The sequence below is a fragment of the Zosterops lateralis genome, assembly GCF_965231275.1.
Source record: "Zosterops lateralis genome assembly, chromosome: 9".
In the NCBI taxonomy this organism is placed as follows: Eukaryota; Metazoa; Chordata; class Aves; order Passeriformes; family Zosteropidae; genus Zosterops; species Zosterops lateralis.
The window spans coordinates 14,395,197-14,422,303 of NC_139769.1; the positions used below are offsets into that span (position 1 = coordinate 14,395,197).

The 27,107-nt window shown below is 40.7% G+C and overlaps 1 protein-coding gene across 1 annotated transcript; it reads right to left on the reverse strand.

Moving 5' to 3' along the window:
• Positions 1-2,213: 2,213 nt before the first annotated feature.
• On the reverse strand, positions 2,214-25,657 carry LOC310912465 (vitellogenin-2-like; the record flags this gene model as incomplete). Its single annotated transcript, XM_083867054.1, has 37 exons — positions 2,214-2,454; positions 3,338-3,499; positions 4,887-5,046; positions 5,822-5,919; positions 6,961-7,049; positions 7,371-7,557; positions 7,995-8,130; positions 8,623-8,761; positions 9,163-9,305; positions 9,400-9,612; positions 10,656-10,742; positions 11,611-11,661; positions 12,138-12,475; positions 12,527-12,713; positions 12,810-13,028; positions 13,390-13,565; positions 13,643-13,865; positions 13,994-14,138; positions 14,671-14,856; positions 14,968-15,061; positions 16,886-17,075; positions 17,164-17,283; positions 17,912-18,013; positions 18,124-18,248; positions 18,524-18,621; positions 18,759-18,976; positions 19,909-20,127; positions 20,484-20,609; positions 21,451-21,616; positions 21,707-21,864; positions 21,979-22,129; positions 22,728-22,876; positions 22,964-23,125; positions 23,640-23,891; positions 25,197-25,348; positions 25,454-25,474; positions 25,588-25,657. 37 exons carry the CDS (start codon positions 25,655-25,657, stop codon positions 2,336-2,338), a joined length of 5,631 nt encoding a protein of 1,876 aa, XP_083723180.1. The 3' UTR covers positions 2,214-2,335.
• Positions 25,658-27,107: the final 1,450 nt, after the last annotated feature.

The window sequence follows — 27,107 nt, forward strand, 5'->3', positions numbered from 1 at the left end:
CAAAGGCTATTATGGCATAACTATATGCAGCTGCACTGGTCTGTTTTTTTTTTTTTAAAATCTTTCAGGCAGCAAGGACTTGAGGTCAGTGGCAGTACAAGGAGAAAGCTGCTGTGATGGCAATATTAAATGCAACCATGCTTGTATCTCAAAATTATAACACTAGATCACAGAAACATCACACTTTAATAGTGACTTCTCAAAATAAAGGTCAAGCAACATTCCTCAAAATAAGGGTCCTCACTGGGAGCTGTACAGGCTGCACCCAGCTACAAGGGCAGGGTCTCCCCAAAACTACCAGCACTGAAGGCTGGGGCTGCAGAACCCTGTCCCCATCACACCCCATCCCTCCCTTTGGGCAGCAGATGCTGCATCCCTGGTCATCCCAGCCATGCTGCTGCCACAGGGACATTTGTTCTTCTGCTCAAAGGTCACCTAAACCTCCTGGCAAGGGTTTTGTCAAACTGAAACCTCTCCTTTTCTAGGTCACTTTTTCAGTCGCTCAAGAAAAATTTCAACTCCCAGCCTTTGCCCCCATATGCTCACAGGCCTTTTACACTATTATTACTCGGAAAGACATAACCTGAATTTAAAAGAGGAAAAAAAGAACCCTAAACTGAGAAAACTGTGAGGGTGAAAACAGTTTTGCTGAGCCCAGGACCTGTCCTGGACAGCATTTGAGCTGTGCTCAGTTCCCTCCACAGTGGCAGTGGAGGAGAGGAGCAGAGGCTGGGTGAGCCTCTCCACAGGCCTTCCTGAGGTGGACACCTACAGCCCACATACCCTGCAGTCCCACAGGTGCTCTGGCTGCCTCGTGGTTGGGTGATGCTCACCCAGGGTCTCCTGACAGGGGGTACTGCTGGGGCTCATCACACCTGAATGCCAAGGCTTGTGGAAAACAATCATCCCCAAACTGTGCTCCAGCCTTTGCACATTGAGAAGAGAAAAGCCCCATGGGCTGCCCCAGCTGGAGCTGGAAGTTTGTGCCAGCATTGCTCACAGAGGCCAAATAAAGCCCTGGATTCTGCTGGATTCAGCCTGAGGTTACCTGAAAAGTCTGAAAACTTCCCATCCCTGCTCCGTGTGAGTTCCAGGCAAGCAGCAAACCCACCAGCTCATGGCTTTGCTGCTGCTGCCAGCTCCCCATCATTCCACAGTGCAGGTTACCATGGCAGCATTTAAACTGCATAGAACAATATATTTAGACTTTTCAAACATATTTCTTTTTGGTACTAAGGACTTTACCTTTCTGAACTATAGAACAGCTATCCAAACAAGAAAACTCAGGTAGGTATGTGCATCCATTGAAGGTACAAAAGCTGCTGGGGAGAGCAAAACAACACATTTTTTTACAGAATGTTCTCAAGTGTTTTCAAAATCCCATTCACCCAGTGTGCATAATCAGCCTGTAAACACAGCCTTAAGGCAAGCAGAAAACACCTTCCAGGTCTGCTGGAATCTTCTGGGCTCCAGTGCTCAGGGCAGATGAGCTCACCCCTGACCATGCCCACACAGACCTGGGGCAGGGGGCAGGAGGCAGAGCCCACCTGTTGGTTGTTGCAGTGATGACTGTTGCTGGGCACAGAGGCTGGGGCATCTCATCCAAAGTGCAGAGGTCTGGCTCAGCTTCAGAGCCTTTGGCAGGTGGTGTGCTTGAGTAACCTGCCCTGTCCTGCTCAAAGACACCAATTCACCATTGCTTCTGCACGTGGTGCACCAGAAAATTAACCTATTCTTGGTTCCCTCAGAGCAGCCTTGCCCAGGGACACAATTCAGGCTTATTCCCTGAGCCTGCCGCTCCCTACAGCAGCACTGGCCCATCACAGAGCTCTGGCCAAGCATCAAGCACAGCTGCATGGCTACTGCAGAGGGTGCAGCATCACACCAAGGTGATCAGTTCCTGCTGCAGGGGTACAGAATCCCAGCACCAGGGAAGGAAGCACTGGGGGAACAAGCAGCAGCAGTAGTACCACAGCTACCCAACCCAATTCCCAGTGTAACCCTGGTGCACAGAAGACGTCCACAAACTCAAGAAGTCTGTGAAATGGGGGATAAGGAGAACATATGCAGACCTCATCTTTCCACCACCAGTGAAATAAGGAAGCCTTCACAATTTTTTCCATGCATGGATTTATTATGAAATCAGATATTTATGGGCAATCATGACAGTTTCTACAATAATAAAGTTTAATACTTTAAATTACTAGGGGAGATTCCACACATCCTGGAGTACTTAATTTAGTATCTTTATTATTCCTTAAGACGAGGTTTTTTACACCACACAATAAAAACATGAAAGTATTTCTGTTTTCTCCTATGCTGCAAATGTACAGCTTCATGGGCTGCAGTCCTCAGCCTCACAAGAACATGCTGTGTGTGCATCAACAGTGTCCTGCATATCCTCTGACTTCTGGTCAAACTTCGTCTGCTTGTCTGTCAGGCTGGTGGCTGAATCTGATGGGGAACAAGAAATGAAAATTAAACAGTTTACTTCACAAGTAGTTCTGCAAGCCACAGCATTTACCATGTACTAGTCATTAATTACAGCAGGCTTGGCTGTTCCTCATGGATTTACATATTTATATTTGTCTCAGTCACACAGAGATGTTCCAGGAAACCCACTTCATTAATAAGCCGGTTCTATCTTAAAAGCTACTACATCCATGAAGAATTTTATTAAAGATACATTTAGGAAAGGGTAGTATGATCTTTAAGAAAAAAACCCTTGGAAAACAGATACAATTCTATGCTCTATATAATCTATATCTAATCTAATCTATCTTTATCTAATGTCTTATAATCGACAATACACAAATAGAAAATAAATCCTCCTATATCACTGTGTGCAAGAATCCTGTACACGCCTGTTCTTGTAGTAATTAAATCAGCTCAGTGAAGTAGGACCACATCCAAAGGCAGCAATATATAAAAAATGCAAGATAAAGATCCCTGTTTGGGGTGCTGCACTTCATCATATATGGCTCAGTCTCCACAGGCCGCAATACACGGTTTTTAGCTGAATCACAATGTTGAGTGTGCTGTTGCCCTGCCCTTACCTTGTTAGCCCTAAGCACCATGAAGGAGAATTCTGTTTAGATTTTAAATTCCAGTACAATGAAAACAAGTAAATGTACAATAGAAAATGAACTCCTTCACTGAAGGAATGTTTGCCTATTAATAAAACAGGGAAAGGTCTTCAGTCAATAGGGCAATAAGTCCATGCCTACCTATGGCTACGTTACATTAGTCATATTTTTCAAGTGGAATAACTGAGCCAAGTCACAATCTATTTACACTTTTGCTCAGCTCCCCTTAAGTAGGATTTCTGTAGACTCACCAGCAGGGAGACAGTGGAAGCCCACGGTGACAGGAGCAGTCCTGGTGGCAGAGCAGCCCCTGTGGCAGCGCAGCACGGGCTCTGTGGAATAGCACTTGGACTCCACGCCAGCCAGCTGGACCGACTTCTCCAGCTTCACAAAGGAGCGCCGCAGCTTGCAGCCTGCAACAGCCAGGGGACATCTCGCATCGTGTGCTCACACCCTAAAGCTCCAGACCTCCCCACAGGCACCCAGCTGCCAATACTGCCAATTTGCAAACAAATTCCTGCTGTGAAAACTGTGTTTTGATCATAAAATGAAGCAGCTTTACTGACTGATAAACCTTTCAAGTCAGCTTGTGAGATATGGAGCCCTGGAAAGCTCATTTCAAATGCAACTGTCTACTTCTAGATCAGGATATAAAAACACAGTTCTTTCTAATAAGCATTTTTCAAGGTAAACTGGCTTACTGAATAGCTGTCAAACCACATTTTAAAATGTTGAATATTCAGCAGTGGAACTAAAGGGGAGATTTCTGACCAAATAAAATTAATCACTAAAGAACTGCATTATAACCAATGTCATTCAAACACAGAACTGGTGAAGAGAGAGAGCAACAGTCATTGCTGCCAACAAGTAATACTGATCTCATTTTGGATTCCCAGGACAAACAGTTACAAGTGAGAAGCTAAATAGGCCACAATTTATTCCTAGCTATAAGTTTTATGTCTTCAAATTTCAGCAGCTTCCACTGTATGTAAATGGAAACAGAATGTAGCCACCACCAGCCACAGGAATATTATCATGGATGTGCAGGTGAATTCCATATCCATCTAAGCAAGTTTGCCCAGAATTTGTGACAAAAACATGGAAGAATAGCAGCTAATGCTGAGCTAGACATGTACAAGCCATCTCCAGGGACTGAGGACGTCCTTCCCACAGGGCAAGTCTCTACACATGCAACGTGCCTGCTCTCCTCAAGCACTGTGGTGTGACATTGCATCATAACCTCAGCTGAGAGCACCAGCACATCATAAGATCCTAATCTACTGAAAGATTTAAAATGCAGCTTTTTTATTTCAACCATGTAATTAAGTTCCTGGAACTGCTCATGTACTTGAATGCTTTGTTTGACAGGTTGCACTGGTTCAAATAACCAGGTGGTCAGCCATGGTAATAACTACTAATCCTCATCTGATTTTTTGATGGGCCAACCGCTGAAAACTGATGTCTAGAAAATGCTGTTGTGCTTAAATCAAAGCATTCTGTGCGAGTATTATCCTCTTTCTGATCCTCTTCTAAAATATTTCAAAACTGAAACAAAGACTTCTATTAATCTTATTTTTTGAACTTCAACTAAGTTGTACGTTTTGGGTTGTTTAATCTGTGATTTCTTATTTCTTTCTCAACCTGTATGTAATTTTAAAACTTAATATATAACTTAATAATTAATCTTCTAATGTGCCTTTTATTTCCAAAATAGATATGGATTTAAAATTTTCCAAACAGATTATACATTTTCTGAATAACTGCAGTAATCTTATATTAAATTTATTAGAGTTTGCATACCTCCTCTGCAAGGCTTTTCTTCCAAAATCCAAGAATGTCCAAAGCTCACTGCATCTTTAGCTACATATCCATTGGGCATCCGATATTCCTGTTTACATTCTGCATCATATTTTCCACAAAGTCCACACATTTTCCCCGCCATCCATAAAGCAACTTGGATCTTGGAGGAAAAAGAAGCAGGAAGTATTTCAGGTTAAAAAAAAAAAAAAAATTATATATATATATATGCACACACACACACACACCTGTGGAGCATGTTTTTGCTATGCAGGTGCCACTGTTAGTTAATGCACAAACATTTAAAATCTCTTTGATAAGAATTCAAAAGGGTCTGACAGTCAGGTGTCAAACTCCTGTGGGGCTGCAGAATCTATCTGCTACCATCTTTATATTGTGCCAGTCTAGGATGTTAAGTTATTTGTGCTCTAGACTATTAATATGCTGAAGCTTTTTTCTGGTGGTTGTTTTGATACTACAAGAGAAAGACATGGAACAGTTTACTGACCTCTTACATTCCAGCTTCATATTAATTTTAGTGTAGACTTTACACCACTCTTTTATGTAAAAAGAATGGCTGCATTTTTGCTGTTTTGAAGAATTACACAACTGTAAGAATGGTGCTCAGGAGCTGAAAACTCATTTTTCTTGCAAAGGCACTGCTGACTCAGTGTATGTCTACTCACAGACCCACCTCCCAACACACATCTGTACTGCAAGAACAGAGTACTTTTGTTGATCAAAGATTTTCATTTCTCACACCCAGAAATAAGGGGCAGGACTGTGCAATCCTGTAGCATCATCTTCCCTTTTGGGTTTTTTGAGCCCTGCACACACCTGCCTTTGCCACTGTATACCCTTGCCCTTATACACACAGATTTGAGGGAATCCTATGGAAATTTCTTAACACCCAATCTTATGAAGACGAAGAATGATACCCTGCATGTGTATCCATCAAAGAACAGTTTATCAATGCCATAGGCTGGGGCGTGAAGTACAAGCCCTTGCTTTTCACTGTGGATCCACAGAGAAGCACCTAGAAGAAAAAAACAAACCAAAACAAAACTGGACCAAACCTAGCTTCTTTAAGAGGGGAAAAAAGCAACTGTTGTGGTCCTAAACTGTTCTTTTCTTCAAAATTCCTCAGTTACCCTTTTTAAGAAACAAAAAAATACAGAACAAAGCAATGTAGAAATGTGCACACATAGAAAATGGGAGTTTGCAAAAGGTTGAAAGACAATGTTAATGACCACAGACTTATTAATTTTTCTTTGGGTTAATAACATAATCACATTTATGTCTAGAAATTATTACAGAGCTGTCTACAGTATCTCTGTAGTTGTGCAGATCAACAAGGCTCTGAGTACACTGTATTGGAATATGGAAACATGAGGAGCACCATGACTGTCACTGGAGCCATTTCTGGCACAATTATCACTTCCCAAATACATATCAAATAGGACAGAGCTCAGCACTGGTACATGCTAACCCAATTTCAGCAAGATTCAGCCCAATACTGCAGCTCTTCACTCAGAATATCCATGCTGTATATAGCCCCTGACTACACAGCACAGGATGAAACAAGGTCTTCCTGTACCTTTCACAGAAACAAATTATTCCTGTTTTGGGACAACCAAGCAGGTTGTTTCACCAGTTCTCCATATCTACCTCTGGCAGAATGCAAGCCAAATTTATACCTACAAATCTAATCAGGAAAAACATCACTACACAAAAGTCATGTGTAGCAAGCAAAATTTGATGGTGTAGCTAAAACACTTCTCAAATTTGGAACTACAGTAGGACCTGCAATGATGTACAAAAAGGAGGGATCTTCATGTTAACTATATCTTGCTTATTTAGGCAAGATACAATTAATTCAAGAGCTTGATACTCAAAATCAATCTTTCTACATGTCCCTGTGCAAGTGACTAAAATACATATTCTTAAATATTACCTTAAAACCAAAGAAATACTTATTGAATACAAACTGATCAAATCTCCTTCACAGATTTCTTCTCTTCCCTTCTTTCTCCTAAAGCATATGTGAATGTTAAACAACATATGCAGCATCACTTACCAGCAGATGTAAGTGAAACATTTGTTGGGCTGTCAGCCCCATCCACCAGCAGCTTCACCTGTCCATTTTCAGGGAGCATGTCGACTTCACTGTCAAGGACAAGAGAGTTCACACCCTGCCTGTGCCACATTCACACAGTGACAGAGGCATTTTCCTACTCTCTAAATATCACTGGTCAGAGAACAAGCTCATTTCAAATGCTTAAATGACATCAGGGGTATTCTTGTCACCCAGAATGCAGGATAAGGGCATGAGCATCCCATTCTATATGCATGAAAAATAAATAAGGGAAGTGCTGAAGCCCCAAGGGCTGCTAACCATTGCAGGAAAGCTCAGATTGGAGCTCATTTCATGCTAAATGTGGACAGTGAGGTCCCTCAGACTCCCAGCATCTGGCAGAAGTTACTTACTGATTGGCAAGCTTGATGTTGATTGCTTTCAGGTTCACAGCTTCTTCTGCATTCTTCATCATCACCAGGAACTTAAGGTCAGAGCTGCAATCCTGAGCCAAGATGTGGTAGCAGTTTTCTGGCATTGTGTAGTTAAACCGAACTTCATTAAAGGTTGTGATCTTGTTGTAGGAAACTGAGCATTGAGCTGGTTAAAAAAAATGCCAGTGAGTTTTCTTTTCCATGAGAGAAAGTCATTAAATGATGTGGTTTATTTTTAGTGCCATATTATTTTAGCTTTGTATTTTTTTCACTATATGATATTTTCATGTGGTTTACATGGACTTTTGGCTATTAAGCACCCATAAATTCTTAAAAAGGCATATAAAATGTGTTCTTCTATCTAACAAACAATAATTGCCAGAAATTTTAAATGTTATCAATTCAGGTAATTGGTATCTTGATCCCTGAAATGCTGATGGTTTCTGTACTACATGCACAATGTTTTCTCTCAGTTGAACCATCCTCACATTATTACAGAACATCTCATAATTAACTGGAGATAATGCCAGCAAAATTTAGAAGATGTCTAAATAAATTGTGAGACTGAAGTTGTCATGCTTCTGAACCTAATTAGACTCTGACCTTTCAAATTCTCAAGCACTGCAGAAGGGGCTTCAGCAAAGACATTCCAGATGGGAGGCTGTGGCTCTGAAGCTAATATCCTTGGACCTACAGGAAGTGACAGGGGAAGCCTCATGGCTTTTTCATAGAGGGTAACCTGAAAAGGAATTCAAAAGCACATTCAAAATGCATCTGTGCCAGCCAACAGGTAAGATTTTTTCCCTATTTCTTCTGCTTCCATTGAAAAGATATTACATGAACGTAACTCATCTGACTCATTGTCCATGGGGTTTTTGCTTTTGCTCAGTTTTCTCTCATGGTGTGGGAGAAGTCATTCAGGTATTATTTGGGAAAGAATGAATTACTCCCTTTCAAAGATGATGACGTGAACAGTTACGGTGATATTACAGATGGAAACTCATGTCATTATGAGTACCCACATCTCTCTCTGTGAAAAAAATCACTATATAAACATCCTTCTGTGAAATATTACAATGCTGGAAATATATAAAAGTAATTGTCATAATTTGCACCCAAACTAATGCTAATTTAATTTTTCTTTCTCAGAATTGACCCACTGTAATTAAAGAGTCACACTTTTATACTAGAAAAAAAAAATAGGAGAGTGATAAAAATATTCTATAATTACATCAGGAAGCTTGATAACAACATCACACGTCCTTGGAGAAGTTAGAGCCACGATCACCCTGGCTTGTCGAGAAGGATTCTTGTCTGCTTTTTCAGAGAATCCCAGCATAAATGCAGCCCCAGGGACAAACTTGTAAAGCCTTCAAAAGGTCAAATCAGAAAGATTTAGTGAGATGGAGAAAAAAAAGGCTTCACACATCCCAACTAGATTGCCTCACACCTGTGAGTAAGTAGCGTAATAGTCTTCATGATCCCCAGTTATGTCCTCACATCCACTCTCTTCTCTACTGTTCAAGTGTTCAGTGGAAGGAAGGAAGGATCTTTTCCTCAGTTTTCAGTAATTATGGCAAATATAAAGAGTTACTGTACATTAAAATGAGATGTAATCCCACTCAGCTTTTATATCCAAAGGAAGTACTTGGACAGATCAGGAAATAAAATATCAGCCAGTACTTAAGACACTAGAACCTCGTGTGCAGATGCTGATTTTTCCCAGTTGACCAGTATTGTTAACAAGTGTCACTAAAGATTCAATTCTCACCATTCTGCTATGGATTTCACACTGGAAGGAACTTTAGGCCACTCCAGTTTCACTTGAGCAGCAGGGTGGGCAGCAAACTGCCCAGTTACCAGCTCAGATGAAACCTTGTAGTCCTGGCAATTCCGTCCCCATTTCAGGTAAGCCTGTAATGGAGGGACAACAGTCCATTTTTTAATGCCTGGAGCACAGTTTTTCTGGGATGCATGTAGAGCTGTACAAGCTAGTTTTGAGCCTTACCGCTGCCTTGTGAGCATTGAGGACTGAAGCATCAGCACAGAGCTTCCACTTGCTGGAATCTGTGAGGTTTGACACGAATACCTGCATCCGGGGCCTGATGGAGTCAATATCAGCATATGCCACAAGCTGGAGGCCTCCTATCTTCTTACCATCACGGATGCCATGCAGAAAAACAGCTAATACTGGTGGTTTAGCATCTCCCAAAAACTTTGGCTAAGTAGAAGGGGGAGAAAGTAGGCAAAGCATATAATTATAGAAGAGTTACCATGGAATATTTTAGATGCAAGATCTAGATGGATAAATGAAAAATAAACAACTGAACCACAAATATATACCAGCATATGTATCACACATATATACATGCCTATAAAACCTCATGCATATGTCTATAATGTGCACGTGCCTCTGCATGCCAGATGGATTTTATCACTGTGTTTTTATGAGCCAAAACTTGTGCCATTTCCTGAGCTACAGCTGATACCATGGAAATATTCATATAATTAAAATACAGTAATGACTGTATGATTTGGGCTTCGTTGTTACTATCCAGCCTGTGAATAAAAGAAAGTGGTTCAGTTTGAACAACATCAGCTGTCAGTTGTATGTGTCACTCATTCCCACAGCAATAACACCCCCCGGCTTGTCTCCCCTTGTTTATCTGTCTGGGTCTTGTGTTGGCTTTCTCCTCACACTTTGGCTGTGAGTCCTGTGGCACAGTCAGGTTTTGTGTTTGCACAGCAACCCAGCACAGAATATAATCCAAGACATTTTCTTCAACATCAGGAACCCGTTCCCTTGGAGAACAGCCTTAAGTGCATTATGACCTTCAATATCTTTACTCCATCATTCTTAAGCCTGCATGCATCTGGCCTGGGTGGTGTTGAAGAGCCCAGGTGCCCCATGTTACCTCTGGAACATGCCTTTTGCTGAGGCTGCTCTGAGCCCCAGCTGCCACCACCAGTGTCCTCACACTGGCACTGCAGAACATCAATCTCCCTCCAGGCTGCAGAGCTTACAAAATCTGTTGGGTGGGATTTCCATGAGTGAAGGGTTGTGATGCAAGTGAGAAGGATTCTCACTGAAGAGGAAAATGCATGTGGTAGCTATGGTGCATGTCTTGACTGATACCTGAGACTCAAGAGATTTTTCCCTTCCCATTATTATTATAATTATTATTATATACAATTAGTGTCAGCACACGGCCACTCTGGCATCATTCCAAGCTGTCAAAACCCCCTAAAAATGATGCAACTAACCCATGAAGGTCCAGATGAGGCATGACTGGATCTGGCAGAGGAATGTGAGCTGCTAATTTGGTCATCTGTGAGTTTTTCTTTTGGGAACTGCAAAAAAACCCAAAACCAAAATCAAACCACAACAGGCTTAAGAGGGTAACTTTAAAGCTTGAAGAAATTGCACAAGGCAGTGCTGAACAATACTATTTCTCATGGCACTTGGAGTTGGTGTGTTCCAGCCCTGAGCAGCTCAGTGACTTGCAATAGGCTTTGTTGTGCTTAGTACATAGGATCGAACTCTGAAAAATCTTGTTTTCCCAAACATATCTGACTCTTCACCATAAAGAACCATAAAGACCATATCTAGATGAGAATTCCCTGTATGAAAAAACAATGGACCAGAGCAAATCAAATTTAATCAGTGTCTCACTTCAACATGAAAGACCAGAAATTCTGCACAGGCCTGATGAACTGGAAGATAAACTGAATGGACCAGCTGAATAGAAAGGAGCATCTGAATAGACACACACTGCTGTAACATTACTTTTTGAGGAAACGATAGTATAAAGTACACTGCTCTGGCTAGATCATGCCCTAGTAAGAATCTGATCAAAATACTATAAAATAGTGTAACCTCCCACATTTGTCCACATCACTATCCTCATTGTGTACCTGCAGTGATTACAACCCAAGAAACCAGGTGATAAAGCCAGTCAAATGAACCAAGCTTCTGATGGTTCCTCCAAAGTCTGCAGCTCCAGTCTTTTTCATTGCTTTGGAAGAGGCTTTGCATCTCCTTTGCAGAGCCACAAGCGGCTTCATACACACAGCCCAAAAGGGAGCACAGCTCTCTGTCTTTACCCATCCCAGAAGAGCCACCACGGTTCTAATGTTATCAGTACTGTAATTTTCCTCAACAAAGATAACAAGTTGCCCTTAAAGATTCCATACTTCTATTGAGGAAAGAAAAACTCACCTCATGTTGATGTGCTGATTTAAAGCGGTACTGATAAATCTCATGAGCTTTCTTTGAAAATGACAAAAACAAGAAGATTAGAAGTCTCAGAGGAAAAGAAATGCTGCAATTATATGAAAATCTAAGAACTGGGAATTAAATAAGAAATTTACTAATTATCATTCATACTTAGTTCTGTATGCTTAGTCACAAGCATATAATGCAAGATGAAGTAGTTTATATAAAGCATTAATGTTTCTACCACAAAATTAAGACAGAAATATACAATGTTTATGGACAGTAAATTGTCAAAAAAATCCTATGTCCTGACAGTAACAAAATTTTCAATAAACCTGTGTAAACTTTTGAGATTAAGTAGACATTTGTGCCAATGATTTCAGGTGTGTTTGTAGAATAATTTTTTTAATTTTATGTTGCTACAATTTACTGGTCAACCCTTAATGTCCTAATGTCTTGCAAGGCCAGCCGCCATCAGGAGCCTGATTCATAAGCATTAGTAGCATCAGTTGATTTACTGACAAACCTACCCATATTTTGGAATATGCACTGCTGCTGCTGCTGCTGCTGCTACCACCCTCCAGATGTCCTGAATGATGTTTGTGGCTATGGTGGCTCAGTGACTCGCTGCTGCTGCTGCTGTCATTTGCATACCTCGAGTGATGCCCATGGCTATGATGATGATGACTTGATGACTCCCTGCTGCTGCTACTGCTCCTGCTGCTGCTTTTGCTGCTGCTGCTACTACTGCTGCTTTTGCTGCTGCTACTGCTGCTTCTGCTGCTGCTGCTACTACTACTGCTTTTGCTGCTGCTACTACTGCTGCTTTTGCTGCTACTGCTCTTGCTACTTCTGCCACTGCTGCTACTGCTGCTGCTTTTGCTACTTTTGTCACTGCTGCTGCTACTACTCTTGCTACTTCTGCTGCTACTACTACTACTCTTGCTGCTTCTGTCACTGCTACTGCTGCTGCTGCTGCTACTACTCTTGCTACTTCTGTCACTGCTACTGCTGCTGCTACTACTCTTGCTACTTCTGCCACTGCTGCTGCTACTGCTACTGCTGCTGCTCTTGCTACTGCTGCTGCTCTTGCTACTTTTGCCACTGCTGCTGCTCTTGCTGCTTCTGCCACTACTGCTGCTGCTACTCTTGCTGCTCTTGCTGCCTCTGCCACTGCTGCTGCTGCTGCTCTTGCTGCTTGCATCTTTGTTTCTTGCTTGCTCTTCTTGATCATTCTCATCTTCACCGCCAGCCTCTTTACGACGAGGAGAAACAGCAGACGATGAGGAAGAAGAGACAGCTGAGGAGGCAGAAGATGAGCTGGAGGGATGTTTTATATCAGGGTCTGCCCCAAGCTCTGTGAGCATAGTGTTTTCTTTCTTTGAAGGTTGCTTCTTCTGGTGTCGAGTTTTATTTGCAATCTGCAAACACAGTCCAAGAGGTGCAAAAGAGAGAATATATCTGGTCCTGATTTTACGAAGTAAAATTTCTATGGGTGTCAGAGAAAGCTGGATTCTCACACCAGCTTTTCAAGGAAAAATGCTCTCCCTGCCTCACTCACTGCAGAAGCTGCAGAATTCCCTCAAATCTATTCCATCCAGCTGAAATCCAGCCCAGCACAGACCATCTTGCTGGATGCATCCCATAGGAGCAATACCTCAGTGTGGGGCACTGGCACCTTTCAAAACAGCCCCATCCTTTCTTTGCCATGCCAGATTTCCACACTGAACTTCAAATCCTTGCCCTCATTTAGGGGAAAATATCATATTCAAAGTCACTTGCCTTGAACATATTTTCAATGCCTAGAATCTTCTTCAGTTTAGCTTGAATGCTGTCATACGGGGATGATTCACCCTCTTCCTCAGACTCTGACTTTACTTCATGAATTATTTTGGAAGCTGCTCTGGATCCTGCCTGAATCTCCAGCTGAATTTTGTCAATATCAGCATCTGTTTCAAGTACACACCAATGCATACATTAGAAAGTTATACTGCTTCAAATAGCACTGATAAGCCAAAGAGGCTCAGTATTTTACCTGGGATCAAGGCTATTTTAGCTTCATGTTCTCCAATTAGTCTGTGCAAGTATGTATTTTTTAGGAAACTGGCATCTCGTGACTTTCTGGAAAAGCAGAGCTGACACCCAAGATGATGCAGCTTGACGCAAATGTCTCGTTTGTGAGATTTTCTTCCTGTGATGTGGCGAAGATCCTCTTGGGAGCTATAGGCCTGTTTCTTTGATGTGCTGTCAGCTTCTTGCTGCGTTAGAGATGAGTATGTGAATACCACTGGGAGTGTGTCATAGGCAAGAGTAGAACTACAGACATCCATTACAGACAGGGTAAATATTACTATATAAGCAAGAAAAAAAAAAAAAAATAGGCTACCTTTGTGGAATCTTCACCAGAAGCTGTATCTGATGGTTTGAAAGGTTCTTCCACAATATTTGATGAAGCATCTCCTGGGAGAATTGAGGTTCTCTTTTCAACACCTAGTTCTCCTAAATTTCTTGATACAGCAAAAGCCTTATGTCTGTTGAGATATGTGCAAAAAATAGTACGTTATTCCAGCCCCTCGTCTTTGGATTAAATACATCCTTGTCAGTATCATGTGACAGCACAGAGGTAAGATATTTGAACAGGGATGATATATGATTTAAGAAATATAAATATTATTGAAAACAAAAAAAAAGAGTTCATGACAAATAAAATTTTCTTATATTATAGGAAGTTTTCAAAATCTGGATAAATTTAAATAAAATTTCCAAAGCATTAAAAATATTCCTTCAAACATAAAAATCAAAATCTTTAGAAGACAATAAAATAATAAAAATAATAAGAACACAAAATAATAAACAATTTAATATAAAAATTACACTGCTAAATAATTTAGGTATCTTCTGATTTTTAGCTACTGTATTTTTCTTCCTCATGCTTTATCCCAAAGGTTCTGCTACACACTGAAGAGGCACTCTATCTATCTAGAGACCTCTGGGGGGGTCAGTCAATAGTGAACCTTGTCAGGCTTCAGCAACACAAAATATTCTGAAGTAATGCTGCCGTACCTTCCAACCACTATCTCAGTTTCCTCTTGGCATGGGTTTGTTTCAATCTTAATATTTTTCTGCTTCATGTCTACCTTGGCATCAAACTTCATTGGTACTCTTATCAGGACCTTGCCTTGAATTTCCACAGCTTGTTGGAAGTATTCTGTGTTGACACCCATTGTTGCAAATTTCTGTACGTATAAGCTGAAACAGAGTACAGCAGTCTGATGTAAGAAAGGTTCTCTTTTTACCCAAGGGGTTTTGCCTTCCCTTAAAAACCTCCTTAATATGTAAAGCCTTAGAAACCTGCCCTACCTGGGGTTTATGTCAGAACGAATCTGCACAGTGGATTCAAGCAACTGCGAAGGTCTAAAATCTCCACTTAAAGGGGGAGATATCTTTCCATCAACTGCAAATGCAAGAACAATATTTGAACATTGTAAAAATGAAAGAAAGGGGTCGAACATAAGCAGTTTTCAGTAGGAGGCAGTGTTTTTGTTAGTACAACAAATATGCCTGGAAAATAAAACAGACTTTGGGGTACATGAGAATTTTTATGACTCTGCAGAATACTGAAAATATAGAGGAAGCTTGTTACGTAGGCAAAGGTTCTGATGTAGCATATTGAAAATCGAAATAAAAATATACTAAGAAAATGAAGAGCTGACCCAAACTGAAAGTTTGATAATTAGTGTGACATTAAAATTTCAGAAACATGGGGAGTCAGAAGACAGAGTGAATGCAGAGAACAAAGTTAAGCAACCTCTGCTCTCCAGTCTTTCCTCACATCAAGTGTGTACATCTTGTACTGTGGACCCAAAACCAGACACTCTACTGCACATGCAGCTGCCAATGTGCTACACAGAGAAGGAAATCATTGTCACACTGGCTCTGCTCTTGCTTCTGCAGCCCATGATACAATTGGCCTTCATCACCACATGAGCACACAGCTGGTTTATCGTACCAGGTTGTCCCGCCCTTCCTGCTTCACTGCTCTCTGCCTGGGTGATGAACAGCCTATACACTTGCATGGGTTACTCCCTTCCACGTGAAGGATTTTGCATTGCCTTTGTCAAATTTTACCACACTTCTGTCAAGCCATCCTCTCCAGCCTGTTAAGCTGCCTGTCAGTGGCAGCCTCACCCCCAGTGCAGCAACTGCTCCCACCAACTCAGTGGTAATATTGACACAGATATCCTGAGGGTGAGGGTGCCTTCTTTTACAAAGTTCAAGTTTTAAAAGAAGACAATGAACGAGTGCCAATGGCAGAGGAACAGTTCATGTAACAAGTCATCAATTATATTTTCAGGTGTTGACTACCCTTGGAGATCAGCAGTCCAGACAACCTTCACTCATTTTGTAGACCATCCATCCAATCCATACCTCCCCAATTTGGCTACAAGGTTGTTATTAAAAAAACCCCCAAAAATCAAACCAAATGAAGTAAAAAAAAAAAAAAAAAAAAAAAAAAAAAAAAAAAAAAAAAAAAAAACCCCAAAAAAACAACCACAGAAAAAAAAACACAGAAGACAGACAGAAGGGGCAGAGCTGCAAAGATGTTACTGAAGCAAACTAACAAACCAAAAACCAGGAGAAGCAAAGATTGGGTACGTGGGAGAGCACAAGCACATGTACATTATCCTTCATTATTTATGTGGTGTCAGCAGATACTAGAGTCAGTTTTGCCTAATTTAATCTTGCTGCACAGCTCACAGTATGATCACTGCATTAATTTCTTGATGAGGATTAGCACTTGCATATTTATTCTTTTAAAAGAGAGTTCTAGTCTCTTTCCACAGGCCCTCCTCTCTTTCAGCCTTCTTAATGTTACTAACAGTTCTCTTTTGATTGTTTTCTATTTTCTTCTCTTTTAAAATCAACGCTGAATCCTGCTTAGTTTGTGTGTACACCTCTTAGGAGCAGCCCCCTTCTACCTATATCACCTCCCCAGGCAGCTCTTGAGGTTTTTGGCCTTGGATGTTGTGGCCTCTCTCTCTCTCTGGTTTCCCAGGTTCTCATCTCACCTTTTCTGTCTTCAATCCATTCAGACAATGCACAAATCAGCGCATCCAGCTTCTCTTCAAACATCCTCACCGCCCCACTCTCCAATACAAAAACTAGTCCTTTTTATAACTTCCTGGCTCTTCACTTCTTCCTCCAGCCTCCCTCAGCCCCTGTCCCTCTCATGCCCTGCCCAGAGCTGGCAGAGCTGCTGTCCCCGTGCCCAGCTCACCGCTGACCGCAGCCCTGGCCAGGGCAGTGCTGTAGGAGCTGTACTCCAGGGGCAGGCCGGTGCAGGTGGGGAGGATGTAGCGCAGCTCTCCCAGCCACACGGGCTGTGTCCACTGCCCCGTCACACCGCTGCGCAGCTGCCCCGCCAGTCTCTTCAGCACCGCACTCCTGTCACCGGGCTCCGCAACACTCTGCAGGAAAACACACATCCAAGAGCTTGGAGTATGGAAGGGTAACACTTTTTCCAGCATTGCAAAGAAGAGGAGGGGGCCCTGGTACCTTCACAGCCTGTTGTAGGACTTCCTTATTGATGTTGATGTAGGCCAGCTCTTGGCCAAAGAGTTTAAAGTAAGCCGATATCAAGGCGGTTTCTGTTGGCAGCTCCTTCCATCCCAGCAGCTGGGGAACAGATAAAGAAACAAGTTTCTTAATGCAACACTTCACAAATGATAATTCATCCAGGTGACTAAACCCATCACTGGCCAAGCTTCCCTTCTCTTTTGTATAATTTCCATTTGTAAGTAGCATGATGGCACTAATTCGGACCCTCTTCCACCACTGAGATGTCCCTAAATGTTTGGTATCCCAATACAATAACAATTACACACAGGGTCTGGGGTGTTAGTACCACTAAAGCCAGTTTGAAAGCACAGCAAAAAAAAAAAATCTTCCTTGAAGAAAAAGGGATATTCTTTTAAACTAGGTGAGATGAAGACAGGGAGTGGGAAGCCTGCCAGGAGAGTGACACACCATTCTACAATGCCTGCAAATCCCTTCTCTCCTGTGCCCCTCCTGCAACCATCTCTGAGGTGGGGAGGAGGCAGAGCCAGAGCAACAAGTGATAGAAGCTATTGCAGCCATGGCAGATGTCCTCTGCAGCCCCCATTGCACATCTCTCCTTCACAAAAATACTTGAGCTGACTCCTAAGAGAATAGTTTATCTCCTGACACAGGGCTTAGCTAGAGTGAAAACCATCACCAATGCCCCTTCACATAACCCACAGGTTGTATTACTGAAAATACCTACAGCTTTTCCAATCTCCTTTATCTTTTTGTATGTGGAATATTCAGCAAATGGGATGTTTCGTTTCATGATGATGTCTGTGAGGCCTTCCACACGGACCCCAGCCTACCAAAACAGCATGAGAAGGAGCAGTCTGAGACATGCTTACAGACAGGAAACTTTGTGAGCAGTTTTAGTTTTAATTTGATTCATTATTGATTTAGGTAAATATTTACCTCCACCAAATCAGCCACAGACCCTGCAGAATATGCCGTCAGCTTGGAAATTATTGATGATGGGAACATCGTTCCTGGGCTGTTCATAACAAAGACATCTCCAGTAGCACCAAATTTGTAGTTATCTGTGGCAGAAGTAAACAAGAGACATCTTTTTTCTAATCATTCTGTTTATCATTCAAGATTGTATTTCTGCAGCCTTTTCCATTGTCAAAAGTAAGATATATCATTAAATTAAATCTAACTGTTTAGGCAAAAATTACTGAATGGCTACTCTAAATATGTGAGCCTCACATTTAATTTCTCACTGAAACAAAGAATGTCATATTTCTCCAAAAGGACTTAATATTTCAAGAATGGATTTCTGAAGTGAAAGTTTTCTGATCGCTGAATCACTTACCAAAGTAACCACCAATACGTATGACCTTGCTGTAGCGATAACTCAGCTTGTCCAGTTTGGGGGCCAGCAGCTTAAGGGCAATATTGCAAGCTGAAGATCTAAATAAAATGAGAGAGGTAATGGCATCCAGAAACAAGCTGCATCCTGTCAGTAAATAAACTGACCTCAGTTGTCAGCACATGCAAAAGATCAATATTTGCAGAAGAGCACCTGCTTTGTTCCTGTCTCTACTCACGTGTTGTATGTGTACGGCGACCTGCTCTTGGACAAGGCCTTCATGTGGGAATACACAAAACTGGCCACTTGCAAATTGCTCTCCTTCATGGCCACATTGGCAATGGTTGTTATTAAGGGGAGGGCAGGCCTTGTCTCAAAGATAACAGCACAAGCTATCATCCGCACTTCGGGGGAAAGCGACTCCTCAGCAAGGATCTGGATGAGATATCCCTGCACCTGCAGAGACAAAACAGGGTCTGGAATTACCAATAAGTGAAACCATTTTGCAAATTGGATCCACACCTAACCCACAGGAAATATGGGAGAGGGGATCATTATCCCTGCAGAAAGGTTTCCTGATCTTTTTTACTGCAGGGTTCCACATAACTTTACTAATATAACTGAAGGGGCCATGGTGGGAGAGCCCCATGGAGACACTGAACCTGAAATAAATGTCCATCTATTGATGTATTGAGTCAACCCATGACAATCAAAAAGGCATCAGCATTGCTTTGTGCATTACTGACATTCAAATATCAGTAAACATCTTTGGAAGAAAAAAATGTAGATAATAAGACATATTCATTGTTTGAAGTAACTCCACTGACTTGGTGAGCATGCTTCATTATTTTAGACCAGTTTAAAAGGGTTCAGCAGTTCACCAAAGACGGAGTGAATGGTTTCTCACGTAGGTCCTATAGCTAAACCATCTGAGGGGCAGGAGCCTTGCCTACAATTTCTGTGACAGCAACCTCAGCGGTGTCAGTGGTGACTCATCCAACCTCAAGGGAAGGGTCTAAAGCAGGCAGAGAAATGCTGACATTTGGCCTAGGAGTTCAACAGAAAGTGTCTCTCCTCCTGACTATAGAAGCAATTTAAATTGTAATCAACCTGACTTTTAGGTGGCTAATTGTCCACCACATATAACTAGCACAGGACTTAGTTGGTTATGACAGATGATATCCTTCCTGAAGATTCCTACTGCCTAATTATCATTACAGCTTAGCAGAAAACATCAACTGAATGTAAAACTGTATAGTATTGTTCTTAAAAACATTCTTTTTTTTAAAAAAGACAGCTGAATCCACACATGATACCATTAAAATCATTATCCTTATGGCACATACTCTAATTCACTAAGTAAGGAGAATCTACCAGATCCTACATACTGTTTTGCGGTCCTTCCAAGCAATTTTTCTCAAGGCCATAATGGCATCAATCTGAATGTGGACGGGGATATCAGAAGCACTGGATGAAAATATGGGCAGGAACTTCAGGATGCGCTTGGTGCTGGCTGGTTCTCCCACATTGCCAATGCACTTCAGAGCTAATTTCATTTTGTCCTCACGGCCTCTGCTGATTGCTTCATCTGCCAGGTCATGGATGGGCTGGAAACAAAGCACAGTTCAATCTTCTCACTCTAATGTGTAGACTGTCCACAGTGTCCCCCTTACCCACTGAAAAGCCAACCACAATTAAGCAACTGACTTCAATAAAATCACTCAATGCTGCTTTCTCTTAGAATTTTACCCTTGCAGTGTGAAAACTGTGTTTTCAATGATGACACAAATGACTACATTGATAAAATGATTTTGATGCCTTTCTTCTGAAGAAAACCTACAAAATGTTTATTTATATTTTCAGTCACTCTTTTTATACTGTATCTTAAAAGAATTAAGCTAATATATTGAATATTACTAAATTATTAAAAAAAAAAAAAAAAACTTGGCAAAAAGCTGCCCACCTGGAGAGCTTCTTTAGGACAAGATGAGGTCTGAGAACAGTATCTGTTCACCACAGAACTGTATCCCAAGCTGGCAAGTTGTTGAAGCACGGGATTTTTCTGGATTCGAGAACTTGTTACTAAATCCTGTGAAGAAGAAAAAAAATTGATTCATCTTTTAATACAGTGCTTCACAAAGCTTTCAGAGTAGGAAAATCATCAGACCTTATTTGAAGGGATCAATTTCAGAATGATTACTGTTCTCATCAAAACAATTTAAAGTAGGTTGTAGACATTATATTTGGAAGTTTTACTTAGGAGCTTAATTCCCCACTGGCACTTTACACACATATAAGCTTACATAGCTACATTTTGATTTTCATCAACTGAACATAACACTGAAAACATTAAGATTATAAATAAATATCAATGTATAAATGAAATATCTCTAGAAAAATATGCAATTCAATTATATTAATGATGCATTTTCGTATTGTTTCTGCTTTTCCTGTTTAAGAATATTGGTTAGAGATGGCAAAAATCTTGTTCAGAATAAATGGTTCATTATTGTTTCAACATATTTGGTTTGCATTAATACTTTTCCTGCAGCATTTTCCACTTCATGGACTATTATATAATTGAAAGAGCTGCTCAAGTGACATAACATCGCAAACACCACTTGTTTCAGAAATAAGAGATTAAAGGGACGAAGTTTTGTCAGTAGAAAGTATGCCATGTGATCCCAGCAAACTAAAACAGGAATTATTCCCAGAAGCTGTTATAAGGGCTTGGGATCAATATAGAGAAATGAAGACATAGAACTCTCCTCTAATAAATGCTATGTCAAAAATAAATCATGGGTCAATGTTTCCACAAAATTAGGGTACACAAGAGGAGAATCCAACCTCCAGTGTACTTAATCACAGGTTGTTGATTATAATTTCTTCCATTGGGAGACAGGAAAGATTCAGAAGATGGCTTTACTCACCGCTGCTATTGGAACAGTGTGTTCATCAGCTTTTGTTAAATGGAGAGCAAAGGGAATACTTAGAAGAGCCTGAAGGTAGCTAAGGTCATCACTGCGGATTCTGCTCTTAAGGAATTTGAGTGATTCTGTGGTGCCTGTCGCAGAAACTGCACTCAGCAGCCAGCGCCTGCAAATAGATTTTGTAAAAATCCTTCATTTTAGCTCCTAATTCTCACAAAACCAGAAGAGTTTCTTATATGTTGATAGAATGAAATACCTGTAGCGGGGTTTATCTGAACATTGTCTCCAGATGGATTCAAGGGTGTCAACGCTTGCTGTGCGGCAGAGCTGGACCAGCTCCAGGAAACGGTATGGAAGATCATCATGGAAATCTTGTTGGTTATTCAGGACTATGTGTTGCAGTGTTTCGATTATCTGTTACAAAACACAAGATAGAGGGCATGCATAATTACACTCTTTGGAATTCAGTATCACTTCTTTTTCCTTTTTTTTAAAAATTAAGAAAGCAATTTGGAAAAAAAAAAGTACCCTTTGCTCAGGGTTTTTCGTCTTGATGAGCTGCACTGACATCTGTGGCAGTACTGCTGGGAACTGGTATCGAAGGCCTCCGTAGCTCTGCATGGAGATGTCTGGGGAGCTCCCCCACTCACTCTTCACCTCAAGCAAGGTGAGTTGTTGTCTGTCAAGAGACAAGTGTCACAGGAGAAAGGCATGATCTCTCTTCACCCATGTGCCTGGTTTGTTTGTTGGTTCAGTGATACTGTGATGGTATCTGTTTTACTCTTTAAAATTTTTTCTTATCAAAAAAACCTTTTGCTAATGAATAAAGTCTTCTATCTAGCACAAAATGGCATTGGAGTTATCTACAACAAAATTGTTTCCTAGGAGAAGCAAAATTGCTGTCAGCTGGATGAAAGCTACTGACCTGGTGTAATGAATGATCATATTTCTACATGCACCATCTTCCTCCTGACACTACAAATTAGACCCTTTTCAGAACAAACAGAGCAGTAAAGTTGCATTCTTATGGTATAAACGAGCAAAACAGCTTTTCTCTTTTTCTTCCATGTAATTGTAATACCCATTTGTCCAGGGTACAAATAAAAAATGGCTTGTTGAACTTTTTGGACTGCAGAAACTCTAAGTGTGATTACACATCTTCATTCAACTGCTGTGGAGCTCAATTCTCATTTCACTTCAGTTGGGGGTGAAGGGGACTATAGGGATAGAGTCTATAATTATTCTCACTTTGTGAAGCAAGCCCACGTCCCACCTACTTTGCTTCCATGACGGCGACTCCGGTGGGTTCACTGAATGGTGAGATCTGATACACCTGCTGAGACACCACCTCTGTGATCAGGGTATTACTGTCTGTCTGCTTCAGCTTGTAGGAGAAAGCTGCAGTCCCTTTGATGATCCTTTCTTTCTGTAGGAAAGACAGGGAGACCCTCAGAGTGAATGGGAACACAATGGCCATGTTTGTGCTTAGGAAGATTTTTCACATCTCACATACCATCGCATCAACAGGGCAGGGATAGATGTAAGCCATTCCGAGGCTCTTCACCACTTTTTCCTGGCAATTATTTTGGTCTACAGTTTTCGTAACAGACACTCGGTTGTTATTCTTGTCTTCCTGGATGACATACCTTGTATGGCAAACACCTCCAATCCCAGCCTGGCAGATGAATACAGAAAGTGAGACTTCCCAATTAGATCAGGATTTTGCTATGTGAGAAGTTTTACTTTAAAAAGATTCTCAATGAATCTGTTACTATTACATACAATTGTTCCTACTGAACTAAATAATAGGCATGTGAGCAATACTTGGTCAGGAGATGGAGTTTAAAATTAAAAAGTAATGAATTAATTAGTATCAACACTTAGCAAATAAATTTGATCAAGTAGCTGTATTATGGAAGCCATATAACAAATACATTCATGGATAATAATTCTTTTTCTCCAAAGAACTGCATGGTAAGGCTTAAAGACAGATGTCTTAGAAAGAATTTAGCCCAGTAATTTGTCAAACTCACATGCAGAAATTTACTTCTAAATGAATGAAAATCACCTCTTTCTTACTACAAACATACAAAAGTAGATGCAAATAGACAGAAACTCAAAGGAAGACCAGCTAAAGAGAATAAACACATCCTTTCAGCAAAATAGTTTTAGAACCGAAAGAAACTCACTTCTTGCAATTCATACACGTTCTGTGACTTTTTAATGGTTATCTGTATCATGTTCAGTATTCCTCTCACTACGTTAATGCAAGTATCGGGGCAGTTTTCTGGGCCATAAATGTTTCCAACCCGTCCACTGCTGTATTCAAACTTGAAGGGCTGGGTAAGGCATGAGGAAACCATCTGGGTGATTTTTGAAGATCGAGTGAATGGGTCCCTGGGCCAGATGCCATTGTATTCCTCGAGCTGTGGGGAGCGGATCTGGGAGGAAATCAAGATACGTAGGTGAATAAATCATTTTGGTACTAAATATGCAAACAGATTGAAAAAATTAATATAACCACTAGAAATTAATATAACCACTCTTTTCTCCCAAGTGTAGGTTTAGAAAATCATAGAGCAGTTTATTCTTCTGTCTTTTGTTTACACTATTGTAAACCCAGTGCAAATCCTGTCTGCTTGACAGTACTATTTTATCTTACAGAAGCAGTTAACATATCAAATTAAAGTCTCCCTTTTTGTCAGCCTTAAAATAAATATTCTGCTTTAGATTTAGCAATTTAAAAGCTTATATCATTCTAAATATAAAAAGATGCAGTTTTAGAATGTTTCATTCTAATTTATTTCTATGCAACTTTTAAAAATTAATTACTATATTTGGTTTGTGTCTGTTAGTTATTTAAATCAACCAAAGTATTTTAACAATGAACAATATATTTATAAACACTAAGATACAATGTAAAAAAGAAACAATTTCAATAACTTTTGCAAAGTTACTGGAGGCTTAGGTGCCTCAGAGCACAGGTTGATGCACACAATACAACAATTTCAGGACAAAGTCTGTAGTGTGAAATGCAATCCACAGCCCCTAGTTTTTGAAGATCTATAGTTCAATACAACTGCTGAGAGCTGTCACTAAATTCAGTATTTAAAGAAGAACCTCTAATTTTTACCTGAATTAAAGGAACAAAAGTACATTTCTGAAGCATATTTATTTTGAATTGAGCCAAGCCCTATCACTGCTGACATCAGCAGAGGAATGATTTCACATGTACAGATCTTCTACTGCATTATTCAAACACTAAACATTATCACATACCCCTTTCTGATGATTTTCAATTTTTAATCATACCTTTATCATGTATCACTTTTTTATCTTTAACTTTTATCACTTTTTAAGTCTATGTTTATCAGTTGCCTTCACAACAATGATTTTACACACCCTAGTCCTGGCTTCCCACAGGAGTTAGAAATGTGTGCTAAGACTAGAATCAAATCTTAAAGCAGGCTTAAATGCCTTTAGTTAGTTTGCCATTTTCTAGCAATCCCCCAGCAACTGTATTTCTGATAAGAAGTCTCGAGGAACACCTGCTACAAACAACTTCCACAACAAACACAGGTAAGTGACTCGTCCCCTCTGAAACAGCAGCTCGCAGATCATTCTCTGATACCTACAGTGATAAGTCTCCAATTGTGTTTCCTGCAGCTTTCCTACACCCCAGATCAGCCAGAAGCAATTACAACTGTGATTTTAGCTTTCTGTTGCACATTTAGGAGATGCAGTACCTTGAGGAGGTAGGTGTTCTCTGACAGCCCACTGATCTCAAGTTTGCTGCTCAGGCGGATGCCAGCTTTGGCTAAATTCTTCTCTTGAAGCCCATTCAACACCCAGCCTTCATAATTGTACAGGTAGCTCTTTCTGCTGCTGAATCCAGGGTCTGTGGGAAATAACAGCCATTTTCACAATAGTTGTAAGCGTGTTCTAATGAATAGAAATTACAGCAAATTCACTGAAAAAAGGTTATAGAAGGAAATTTACTTACCAATGTCAAACTTCTGACTACCTACAAAAAGAGAGGAAAAACAGATAAGTAATGTTCAATCTAGATTGAATTGCTGCCACTGAACTTAAGGAAAATTTGGAAAAGAAAGGTGAAGGAGGGATATGTAGCCTTACCTACGAGGGTGAGCACTAGTGCAAGTATGATTCCCCTCATAGTGAAGGTGAATGGGGCTCTGCCAGACATGGTCAGACTTTTATGGAAGAAAGCTCAGGAACACGTGGCTGTGTTCTGCTGAATTCTCAAGTATTTTATCAGTTTATGTAAACACTTCCCTTTTTGCAATCATGCTTTCTCTTCAGATGGAATAATATAAATCAAGACATACCTTGACATCTCACTGATTATCTCATGAGCCCTTTGCTGAATTTTTTTTAAGTTTCTACTTATCCTAGCAGGTTTTACTAGATAATTTACAATAATTTTACAATAAACACATTACTTAATTTTCTAGGTTGTGTCACAGCTGGCTATTTGGTCCTGCCATAGATTGGGTTGATTTTGCCCAGGTTATGCTGACCTGGCACCTGACCCAACCTGTTATCTAGCTGATAGCGGGCCAATTAACAGAGTCAGTGTCACACACTGACAGTGTTCGCTCTCTTCTCTCAGTACTGGTTGCAGCTGCCCCTGCAGACAGTAGACAAGGACAGATATCTCCTTGCTATTATATTCCTATGTGCACCAAAGCACATTTAACATTCTAATGAAAACCTATATATATGGCAGATATAGATATTTATTCAAATAAATCAGAGGATCAGTGTGTCCTTTCAGCTCTGGTCACAATGACCATGAATATTTTTTAAATGAACAAAGATTTCATAAGCCGTCAGTAAATATTTTATCTTTCAAGCTTTCAAGGTAAATGACAGCCAAATTTGAACAATTAAAAGCCACAGAGACTCCTCCCAACAAAGCAGGGGGAATGGGAGTGCAGGTCAGCTAGAACTTTTGCATTTCCTAAGGAGTCAATCACAAAATGCAGCCAGCTTCACCATTGATTTATAGTGACAGCCCCAGCACACATTCACACAAGTGCTCTCTTCTAGAAACCTCAGGGCCATGGAGACAAGTGGAGATGCACAAAACACACTGGCCTGTTTGAGTATGGGGGATTGATGAGACTTATTCCTCCCAAACAAGTGACACAGTCTTCCAGAGTGAGTTGGGTGGCATCTGGATCAACAATAAAAGGCAAGAAAAATGCCTTTGGGAGGATGTTTCTGAAGGAGCAACTTAAAGCCTGTAGTTCAGTGTGTTGCCTGAAGTCATACAAAAGCCATGAATCCCATTCAAATTCAACACCTATGACATACTGGTTAATTAGACACTTTACTTCTACTCCCATAATTCCTATACTTATATGATTAACCACAGGAGCAGGCTTTGTGGCAAATGGCATTTTAACACCCACAAATGAACATTTATTTACTATTCAGCAGTTTCTACAGTCTTTCCTTAGCAAGTGGTGTTCCTAGGCTGTCAGGCCCACAGGTCTTGACTTTTTTCAAACAGATTCCATGTGGACTGTAAATCCACCTTAGGTTGTGCAAACTATTTTGGGAACTGCCACCCAGCTCACTGCAGAAGATACTTGAGGGATGAAGGGTGGAGACTTGCAAGAAATGTCTCC